Raw genomic sequence first — 11,784 nt, forward strand, 5'->3', positions numbered from 1 at the left:
GAAAAAGGCTCTACGAATGAGATTCACAATTCTAACTCGATGTTAAAAATATAATTGTCTAATTGTAATTCAATCATTTATACTAATATTTGTTAAAATTATATTTCATGAAATTATTTATAATAAATAATAATATTTATAAAGCTGACTATTTATAAATTGTAAAAGCGAGAAACTCAGAAATAAAAGAAGAAATGCTGTCAAGTATACACCATAGCACACTACCACCTTAATTTATCTATGGTATACACATCCGCTTCCTTGGCAAGTGTAAATGCGCAATGCTAAAAATTTCCTCTTTTTGTAGTTTCGTGTTGTGCGAGGTGAGGTATTAAATTATTTAATGTTTTAAATTAATATAAAATCATTTGAAGTGCATATTTTATATACAAATTTCGAATATGAAAAAATGATTATCTTCTCGTCAAGTAATTGATTCAAAATGTCAATAATTTTATTTTTAAAATGAATGTAACCATATTCTAACCACACTTTTTATTGTAGAACTTCACTATCTATTCAACATGCAGTTGTGTTTAAGAGGAACCTCCACTCATTTCCTTGAATGCCAAGGATATGAGACTGTAGGAGAAATTAAGGTTTGAATATCACTAACTTATTTATAATTTTGATCTAATTTCATCCTATTCCAGGACCGTATCGCATCTTTGGAATCGCTTAAAGCATCCGAAATCAGTCTTTATGCTGCTGGAGTTCCGGTTTCTGACGAAAGCTTGGTAGCAGATTTTGAGAATGTAGACATTGAATTGACTGTTGGTTTGCCTGGTGGTAAAGTTCATGGATCTTTAGCTCGTGCAGGTAAGCTATGTTATATACAAAAAAAAACTGTGCCCACCAAAAACTTTTTCATAATTTGTAGTGGATAGCTTGAGGTGACTTTACTTTTAATTCTTTAGTTACTATGAATGTCCTAGACAATTTTTTTTATCTTATGCGACCATCTTGATAAATATTTTGTATTACTATATCTATAAACAACCTTTTGAATTTTATGATAAAGAATCATTGGGCAATTCGCATTTTAGTGCACTCTAACCTAACCAAATATATTTCCTCAAGGCACCGCGTCACAGTGTTGCCGTATTTATTTTAGTAAAATATGTATATGGATGTTACAAATATAAAGTTAGTTTTACGAAATAATAATTTGTGTTATGAGAATCTACAAATTTTAAATAAGTATAAAACTTGCCATATTTTTTTTTGTAAAATGTATACGAAGGTGTAAAATATAAGTTACTTTTACGAAATTATAATTTGTGTTATGAGAAGCTACAAGTTTTAAATAAGTATAAAACAAATATTATATACAGTAATTTAATTAATACTATTAATTTTTTATATCATTGTAATCAATTTTATTGTATATGCATTTGATTATCTTTAATTTAACTAAAATCTATGAATTTTTATATAATTTCAATGCATTTCTATTATATACGGTAATTTAATTAATACTATTAATTTTTTATATCATTTTAATAAATTTTATTGTATATGCATTTGATTATCTTTAATTAACTAAACATCTAAAAAATAACAAAGCACCTGGCACAGATGGAATAACTGCAGAACTGATAAAGAATGGTGGACATGCGCTATGGAGGCGTATCCATAAACTAATCGACCGCATATGGACACTAGAAGTCATCCCAGAAGATTGGAAAGTGGGAATCATACTTCCTATGTACAAAGGGGGAGACAAACGACTCTGCAAAAATTATAGGGGCATAACAGTTTTAAATGTCATCTACAAGATATTATCAGGAATTATATATAACCGCGTGGAATCGTTTTCGGAGGAGATTATTGGTGAATACCAATGTGGCTTCAGACCAAAGAGGTCAACTATAGACCAAATACATATGTTAAGAGGTATACATGAAAAATGTGTTGAATATAACATACCTATTTACAACTTGTATATCGATTTCAAACAGGCGTTTGATGGAGTAGATCGACAAAAGATGTTAAAGCAACTATCTATGTTAGGGATACCCAATAAGTTGGTTAAACTTATACGAATGACTCTGGAGGGTTCCAAAGCTATGGTGAGAATAGATGGAGATATGACGCAGGCCTTTGATATTGAAAATGGAGTTAGACAAGGGGATGCCTTATCAACAACACTTTTTAATCTAACTTTAGAAGCTGTTAGAAAACTGGATGTAAACGGCTGTATTAATACAAGAGCTATGCAAATATGCGGATGATGTTGCCATAATAAGCCGCAACAAAAGGGTATTGAGCGAAAAAGTCATAGAACTGACACGAGAAGCTGCTACGTTTGGTCTATATATAAATGAAAGCAAAACAAAATATATGGAGTGCACAAAATCAAATGAACATGAGAACCTGAAGGTAGACAACCATACCTACAAATATGCCTCCACTTTTCCCTACCTAGGCTCAATAATAAATGACAACAACATCAGTCAAGAAATACAAGCACGGATTCTTAGCGGTAATAAGTGCTTTTATGCATACAAAGACTTAATGAAAAGTAAGTTACTGAATCGTGAGTCTAAGCTGAGAATCTACAAAACAGTAATTAGACCAGTGATCACATATGGATGTGAAACGTGGACCCTCTCAACCACTGATGAAAATCAACTGAGAATATTTGAGCGCAAAATACTAAGGAAGATATTTGGACCAACCCAATGCAGCGATAGTTCGTGGAGAATTAAAATGAACCACGAGCTGGATGAACTAATGCAGAGCGCAGATATTGTCAGATTTGTAAAATCACAAAAGACTAAACTGGCTTGGTCACCTAGAAAGAATGCCAGATAATCGAGCTGTAAAAGTAGTCCAGAGATGGAAGCCCCAAGGAAACAGAACAAGAGGAAGGCCCCATAGAAGATGGATAGACGACGTAGAGAGGGATCTTAAAACCATGAACATCAGGCAGTGGCGAAGGAAAGTATCCGACAGGGCAGAATGGAAGAACATTGTTAAGCAGGCCAAGACTCACAAAGGGTTGTAGCGCCATTAGAAGAAGAAGATCATTTTAATAAATTTTATTGTATATGCATTTGATTATCTTTAATTAACTAACATTTATTAATTTTTATATGCATTTCTATAATATTATGTGAGAGTATGAAAAAACTGGAGACTTGGCAACTCTGACACCATTTAAGAGTATGTTAACTGTCATATAAGAGCTTGGTTAGGTTAGAGTGCACTAAAATGCGAATTGCCCGAATCATTTGTTCATTCATTGAATGCATGATATTGGTGATGTTATATTGTTTATCTACACATGTACTTATAATCAACATAGAATCATTTGAAGTTAGAAATTGTAAAAGTTTAACAGGTATCTGTTTATTTTATCATAGTTTTTTTACTGTACTTACATAATGTATCATTTTATTTGTAGGTAAAGTAAAGGGACAAACTCCAAAAGTAGAAAAACAAGAAAAGAAAAAGAAGAAGACTGGTAGAGCTAAGAGACGTATCCAATATAACAGAAGATTTGTTAATGTAGTTGCATCTTTCGGACGCAGGAGGGGACCAAACTCCAACTCAGCTCCAGCTTCATAAATTCCTTTAATCTTTATATATTAGCAACTATCATGTGTTGCAATAAATAATAAAAATCTTTTTCAGTTAACACTTTTTTGTTTAAATCCATTATTCTTTTGTCCTATGAGATGTTTGTGTGAAAAAGTAAACAGGGTAAAGGTAAAATTATTATTAAAAAAAAACTGATATGAGCAGACTAACGATTTAATGAATAATTTAGGTTTAGCATTTTATAGTTTTTGGATACATGGTTATGAGAAGCGTTTATAATAGATTAGGTATCAAAAAATCCAGAGAGGAAAATTTAGTTTGTATTAAGGGGACCTTAACTTTCTAAATCAGAAAAAAGACAATTTTTAAATATTAAAAACTAATATATTTATGGTTGTAATTTGTTCTACTCATCGTTAAAAAGATTTTGGGTATACAAAACATGTTGGCACGAAAAAACTTTCATTTATTTGTTTTTAACCACTGTAGAGAGTGTCTTCCAAAAGATGCATTTTAATTTGTGAGATCTTTCTGTGGATTTCTGCTTTCCTGTAAATTTTAAACAACCTTTGCAAATAAGACAAATAACCTTTGTCTTTCTGCTCCTATTGGCTAGAGCAATATGAACTGAGTTCAGAATTATTTTCTGTAGTAAACTGATATTTTTGAATTTTCTTTTTATATTCTGCTCATTTCATGTTCCACTTGCCAACTGAAGTGGAAGCTTTTATATACTAGCTTGGAAACATCTTTTTTATTGAGACAAATGTTTAATTTCACCGAATCTCAAAATGCTATATCTTTCTGACTTATTATTTTCATTGATTGTAATTTCTTTTATTTATTTACTACTATTATTAAATAATTTAATTATTCAGAATTTATATTAAACTGATAAAATAGAGGATCAAATTAAAGAAAAAAATCTAACTGGTAGAAGAGCACCTAGAATCACAGTGTAGTGTATTGATAGACTAGAAATATGCTTTGCTTTATTGTCATGAAAATTGTACAATTTTATGGACAAAGCATAGAAAAATTCAGAAAATGACAAAATTTACTGAAATTATTGAAATCATAAATATATATCCAAATATAATATAGTGCTACTCAAATATATATATATATATATATATAAATACCTTAGTCACTTGTACATAAGGGCAGTTTAATTTCTTAATTATTCTTTAAAAAACTTATACTCGATAATATGCTCTCTCAGATAGATAGGCTTTTGTCAATTTACAGAATTTGGGGAAAGATGTAGCAGATGTAAGTTGTTAAGGGAAATGATTAGGTCTTGCTGAAAAAACATAGGTGTTTAAAAATTAAGAACAGTTTCTGAAATATATAAAGATGGAAGCGTTAAAATCCTTAGATTTTTTAAGTAGCTTCTGCAATGTTTTCTGACGCTTTTGATACAGTATTGCTCTTTTTTGTAATTTAAAAGTAACATCAGATTGGACAGCTTTTACTAGAAACCCAAAAAGGAAAATATAAGACTCCAACAAAGAAAAATCTGTTATTTTGGAAGATGCTAAATTGATTTCCTTTGAAAGGGATCTTATTACATGGCAGGATGAGGCTGGTTTCTTACTTAACAAACCTATATAATGGGACCATTTAAGGTTGCTGTCTATCATATGAATTATGACTTAAGGTTGCTGTCTATAAAAATACCAAGAAGTTTTACAGACACATTGATATCTGGCTGTTATTAAGAAGCAAGGGTTGAAAAACTACTTTATAGAATGATTTATTCCATGTTAAAAGAGTAAATTAGGACTAGGTTTTTATTTTCAGAAGTTATAGTTGCAATATTAGAGTTTCTCTGGGTGATACTGGTATCATTAGCAAAAAGAAAAAAATTTTCATCCATTTTTAAATTAGTGATGTCATCAATATAGATAAGGAAAAGTAGAGGACCCAATACTGAACCTTGTGGTATTTTATGTGAAATGCTTTTGTGACTAGAGTCAGTATCATTTGCTCTAACTAGTTTCCTATTCCCCAAGTAAGCTTGGAACCAATTCAAAGAAATACCTTGAATCACGTAGAAATTTAGTTTTTTATCAAAATGTGATTTACACAATCGAAAGCTTTGGCTTGGTCACAAAAAACAGTGACAGTGTAAATATTATTGTTTAGTGCTTGGTAAAACTCATGTAGTACAGAAAACATCGTATCACTGTTACATTTATTAGATAAAAGCCGAACTGACTTTGTGATAAAATGTTTTCAACGAGAAAAAATGGTGGGGCTTTTATAAGTCTCGATAATTTTGGATAGTACCGGTAGTAAAGCAATAGGTCGATAGTTGCGGGCATTCGATTTTTCACTACCCTTATGAAGAGGAATAGTAATGGCTGTCTTTAGGCACTCTGGAAATATACCTTTTTCAAAGAATCATTAATAGTGAGACCAAGACTTCCAACACATTTTTCGGAGATTTAAGAAAATTTTTATGGATAGTCCATCAGTAGTACAGGAAGATTTGATTGTTTGGATCAGTTCAGATTTATCAACTGGTCTTTTAAAGAATGAATTCGAAACCTTTTTTGAATATGGATCTTCTTGTGCAAATTAGTTGATGTTATATTTTTACTCACATTAACGAAGTATTCATTTAGATTTTCAGGGTTTGGAAGTGAAATGTTTGAGCTGTGGTAGTTTTATTTCGAAGATCGTTTATTATGGATCAAGTTTCTTTTGCAACACTTTGAAAGCTTCCCAGACTATTTTGATGGTACATTTTTTTTAGTGTTTTAACAAGTTTTAGATAGTTTCCTCTGTACTTGGTGATATATTCAGTGATAAAGACGTTGGTAATAAATTTTTTGATGTACAGTAGTGAACGCATATTCTTGGCTGATATGCGGATACATTTGGTAGTCCAGGGTTTGTGATGTTTTAGCTTAATTGTAATTAAAGGAAATGCCTTATTGAAAATACAGCCTATCTAAAATCACTGAAATTATACTCCACGTCCACAGAAGGAAAGTGTCACCCAGAAGTCAAGCATAAATTTTGGACTTTACGAAAGTTCTGAGCGGAAAAATCCTACCTAAACGTCAGGTTTTCGAGGAGGGTTTGTAGAGAGTGTTAAACTTGGCGTTATAATGCTTCAATATCAGATAATCCTGTAGTATTAATAATTGTAGAGCATACCTCAAGAGGTGAGAAATCTGAGACAATAATAGCCTGGTCCTCATCAAATCTCAAACCCACCTGCTGGTTACGGTACGTGATGAGATTTTTGCCATTTGGCCCTATGGCAAAGGCGCATTAGATCTCTTTCTCTCCCATCTGAATCGAATACATCTCAGTATCTAATTCACGATGGAAGTTGAGTCTGAAGCGTATTTGCCATTCCTTGATGTTCTTATTCAGAAAAACCCACCTCATAGTTTTTCCTATTCCGTGTACCGGAAACCCACTCTTGCAAACCGTTATCACAACGCCCAGTCACATCATCACCCCGCCCAACTCCATTCAGTTATTAACACTCTTGTTTCCCATTCCATAAAACTTAGCGACAACAATCACAGATGATCCGAAATCAATTCAATAAGGCAAACACTCTTACAAAACGGCTACCACAAAACCCAAATCAATAGGAGCATTCAAAAACATCTAAACCCCATTCCATCCAAAAAAGAAACCTTGCCGCCTGATCAATCCAAAATCTGTCTACCTTTTATTAAAGATGTCACTTACAAGATCAGTAGAACTCTTACCCCCTCCAAAAATCAAAATCAACTTCACTACTCACTCCTACCTAGTTGTCCAATCTCGTCAGATCCGTAAAAGACCAAATCCCCAATGAAAACCATGGTGTCTACGAGATACCTTGTTCCAGTTTCCCACGTACATACATAGGACAAACAAACCGACGAATCCATAACCGTATTTACGAACATTCTATATCTGTCAAACATTCCGATACTACTTCAGCCCTAGCCCAACATCATATTCAGACAGGCCACAAAATAGATTTCGAAAAAGCAAAAACCATCGCTCCCATCCGATCCTTAAAATCGAGAATAATTCGTGAAGCCATCTAAATTGTAAAACGGCCTGCTTATTGCTTAAACACTCGCGATGAAGCTAAATGACAGCCGGCAACATGGTGACCGCTGCTTCAGTGACCCCCGCCCCAACCCATCCCGCTCAGACCGTTACCACACATACCGTTCCCGCGCATACTGAGAGTATAAAAGCAGCTAAACAGGGTAAGGTAAAAGGTAAGACCGGTCGTCACCTTACGATACTAACGTACGCATCTCTCGCATGGAGACACGTATGTACTACATCAAAGAAAAAGATACAAGCGGCTCAAAACAACAGCTTAAGAGAAGCAGTTAACGTTCCAAGATACGTTGTAGAACGATTCTTTTTCAGAGAACTGCAACAAATCAGGGTGAAGGACATAATGAAGGAAAAAGCCAGAATAAAATTCGCAGAACTGGAGAATCACCTGAGTCCCATACTGCAAGAGATCATAAGATACGACGCATTCCATCGATGGAAACACAAACGTCCAAAACAACAAATAGTGAAATAAAATAAAAGGTATCCAGAGAGACAGAATAATAAATATAAGCCCTATAGAGAAAACAAACCCAAGAGAGAGAACTAAATAAAAATACCAGGAGAGAATACAAACCCTAGAGAGAACAATCCCCCAGACAGAAAATACCAATTCAGACTAGCACAAAACACTGTGTAAGCCCCAACAAAGATCTTATCACCATGACATCCTACTAAAAAAATCAATAAACTACAAAAAAAAATCAAACAAATTACTAACAAAAAACCGGCTCAAGCTACCCAAAAAAATTAACTAAAAAAACCGGGCACGTAAAAGTATCCGAACTGGGCGTCAGCCCAGAGCGGAGGCTTGAGGCCCAAGCAAGCAATTTCAGTTCCGCGGATAAGTCACATGAGGATTACAGGAATAAAGTGCGTCACGCTGTCCTGAATTTAAAATCGATTAGCGCACCATGTTGGAGTTCTATTACCCAGGACTCCCACTTGAAGAGCATTTGGCTGATAGTTGTGTCCCTATCGCGCATCAGAGTGCTATAGGGGGAAAATGGATGGTCTGGAGCAGTGGAGCGAGATGGAGTGACTCCTGTTTTACTCGAGTTAATACACTTCGCTCCAATGAATTGTTACACCCGAATGTAATTCTAAGGGGGAACATGTCTCTTGCTTGTTTGCTTGCAGACCAGTCTTCACTGAGGAATAGGCAGATTGAGACCTCAGTGCCGTTTGACGGTTCTTGTATTTTTATAGAACAGGATACTGGTACGTCGCGAGTGAGGGGAGTAGGCAGATTGAGACCCCGAACTCGAACGGAACCGTATGCCTCTTGATAATTGTTCCAAAATGAGTGCCGAAACGTCAAGTATTAAATTCTCAACGCGGTTCTTCCAGAGAACTTAGTAATTTTCATTCACCTGACCGCGGAAATTTATCCTGGGTCTGGATATTATAAAGGATTCTATTAGAAAAGTATTCAACACAAAATCAGCGAGAAGAATTGGTTTCATGAAATATCAGGAGAGAAAAATTTCTCTCATGTAAATTATCTACATGATAATTCATGTAAAAAAAATATGTAGAACCAGATTTCACCATACCTTAAATCTGGATTCTCACAAACCTGTTTAAATTAAAATAGTTAGAAACCGCAGATTGTCCATGGTATGAAATGAAGAACATAGATTGACAAGATATAAAAATTGAAAATACCTTATAATCTACAACAAATTTTAATGACTAAGAACATCTCACTTTACAGTGCATTGTTTGAGCCCATGTTGAGAATAACAGTTAGTAAATGTATAATAATTAAGTATTCCTTTGTGTCTATCATCATGTTTCCCCAATTCACCTGTAGTCAGGTTTGCGCTATGTTTAAATCACTCTGAAAAACCCCTGAGTGTATCAAGTGTACCTGTATACACATATCAAAAAATATATAAAACAAAAAAAAAAAGAAAACAATAATAATAATAAAAAATATGTATTTTAAAATAAAAAAAAACAGTATCAATATTATAACATATTATATACATAATATATAATAATTATATACATATATTACATACATAACAATTAGAGCATATATGTACCTGTAGATATAGTAAACAGAATAGGTAGGTACCTAAATTATAAAAATTTTGGATATAATTAAAAAAGGAAATATGACAAATGGGCTAGTTCCCAAAGTCAATACACACACACAAAACTTTCAAAATTTGGAAACTAGTTTTGCTTCAGGTCCAGCACCCAGGACACAACTATTTTAAAACAATGGTTAAAAACTAGTTTCATCTGTAAGTGGTTTATAACCTTAATAAAACCTGTGTCTGCCAATGAAGCAACTGGTTTTGGAACAGTTGAGTTATAATACACTGTTATCAGGTTATAATACAATGTTAAAAGAGGCAAAATGGTGGGTATAAAAAGACCAATTTAAAAAATTAGCTTTTAAAATATTCAGTTTTTTTGAACAAAAAAAAACATTGTTTTTGTTCACAAATATATTTCTTGGCTACCATAGACATTCTGAAAAATAAATAGATTAATATTTTTTGTAATAGCCTCTTCATTTTACTTATCTCCAACTTCCAATGTTGCGTACACAACATGAATGCATACACAAAATGAAAATAAAATTTTAAAATAGAAATATTCGTAAATTTTCTCAATTATTCAGTTTATATAATTTCTTTAACCTATTCAAAATAATCTAAACAAGGTTTTTGGCTAATAATATCTAATCTGAAAGTAGTTATATCCTAAAATGTTTACCCAATATTTATATGTGTTTATAAACATGCTACAAAAAATTGCAAGCAACTGCAACTACTGAAAGAAGGTCAAACAAAATCGGATTTAGACTATTGGAAACCAGTTACAGTCTGATTGCCTCGAGGCAAATCCCTGTGCTGTTATGTTGCTGAGATCACAAAATAGTTGTAAGGGTAAGAGGTTTCAGACTGTAGTTCTAAAATACTTGTGCCATGGGTGCTGAACCTTACTTGCACATTTCTTGCAACATTTATACCAATGCTTTAAACATCTTCACATTTTACCCACTAAGTTACTAACCTTACATAAAATAACCATATCGATATATTTCGTGTTAATATATTTATTTCTTAAAATAGTGAAAATGCACAAAAAACATATTCATTGGGATTATTCATAATAAATTATATCGCCTAAATAAGAAATCAAATAAAAATTCACATAATTTAGACATATGGATTCCAGCTACTGTCATCTTCTGGAGTTAGGTAGTTCATAACAAGTAAAACAATATCAACTATCCACCACACTCCTAAACCTCCAATTGTAAGTAACTTTCCCACAGCTGTACCAGTCTGTCCTAAACAAAATCTATCCATTCCTAAAAAGCCTAATAGAATACTGTACAATAAAGTGGTAGTAAAGTACTGGTTGGAGTACTTTATACAAGGAACACCTTCTCTGAAGAAAGTTCTGTTTCCATGACATTCTATAGATGGTAAAGCATTACACACTACTTTAGTCCTTTCCACGTCATGATATTTCATCCCTCCAAATTTAACACAACCATACTTAAGTTCCTCTTTCGCTGTCTTATTGCCTTTGTGGTCTACTGGGTCTTGGCATTCTATGAATTCAAATGAAAGAAAGCTACAATTGACTAATGGGCCTCGAGGATCGAAAGGCTCCTGTTCTTCACTGTTTATTGTTAAAATTTGTAATAATAAAAAAGGAAAAATAAAAACATTAATTAACATTATAAAAAAATAAAAATGTAAACATTCTAAAAATTATTTTATTATTTAACCTTAACTTGTCAAACAAGACTGGTAAAATTCTTAAGATACCAATCCAACAGTGGCGTAGTCACCCAACGCGTAAACAAGGATCATCGATATCTTCTTTCGGTTTCAATGGACTCGTTCTTTTCAGCTGTTAGCTACCAAAACTGAATTAGGTCAGGCCAGGATTAATGATTAAAGATTAAAGAAATGCCTCTGTCCTCTGTATACAATCAATTTTTCTAGTTAACCCAATTTATTTATGTAAAGAAAGAAAAATATACAGTACCTAACGCATTATCTTACAATATTATAATCTTAATGATTTATTATATAGGTGTTTCATCATTTATTTATTTATAGGTGTTTCATCATAGTGCATTTATTTATTATGTCACAAGTGTCATTGCTGTCT

At 32.8% G+C, this 11,784-nt stretch overlaps 2 protein-coding genes across 2 annotated transcripts; one reads left to right on the forward strand and one right to left on the reverse strand.

The window, feature by feature from the left end:
• The first annotated feature begins 206 nt into the window (after nt 1–206).
• Nucleotides 207–3,643, forward strand: RpS30 (ribosomal protein S30). Its single transcript, XM_072546980.1, has 4 exons — nt 207–323; nt 505–599; nt 654–819; nt 3,410–3,643. Exons 2-4 carry the CDS (start codon nt 525–527, stop codon nt 3,571–3,573), a joined length of 405 nt encoding a protein of 134 aa, XP_072403081.1. The 5' UTR covers nt 207–323; nt 505–524; the 3' UTR covers nt 3,574–3,643.
• Nucleotides 3,644–9,561: 5,918 nt separating this feature from the next.
• Nucleotides 9,562–11,454, reverse strand: amrt (TM2 domain-containing protein 2 amaretto). The gene has a single exon (XM_072530077.1). The coding sequence runs from the start codon at nt 11,343–11,345 to the stop codon at nt 10,815–10,817; it is 531 nt and encodes a 176-aa protein (XP_072386178.1). The 5' UTR covers nt 11,346–11,454; the 3' UTR covers nt 9,562–10,814.
• Between the last annotated feature and the right edge of the window lie 330 nt (nt 11,455–11,784).

Source organism: Diabrotica undecimpunctata, chromosome 1 (genome assembly GCF_040954645.1).
Source record: "Diabrotica undecimpunctata isolate CICGRU chromosome 1, icDiaUnde3, whole genome shotgun sequence".
Taxonomy (NCBI): Eukaryota; Metazoa; Arthropoda; class Insecta; order Coleoptera; family Chrysomelidae; genus Diabrotica; species Diabrotica undecimpunctata.

Excerpts from the sequence above, each read along its gene's own strand:
- amrt (XM_072530077.1), bottom strand. The coding sequence starts at position 11,345 with ATGTTAATTAATGTTTTTATTTTTCCTTTTTTATTATTACAAATTTTA.
- RpS30 (XM_072546980.1), top strand. The coding sequence starts at position 525 with ATGCAGTTGTGTTTAAGAGGAACCTCCACTCATTTCCTTGAATGCCAA. Across the intron at positions 600-653 it reads AGACTGTAGGAGAAATTAAG|GACCGTATCGCATCTTTGGA; the intron begins GTTTGAATATCA and ends ATCCTATTCCAG. Across the intron at positions 820-3,409 it reads TGGATCTTTAGCTCGTGCAG|GTAAAGTAAAGGGACAAACT; the intron begins GTAAGCTATGTT and ends TTTTATTTGTAG.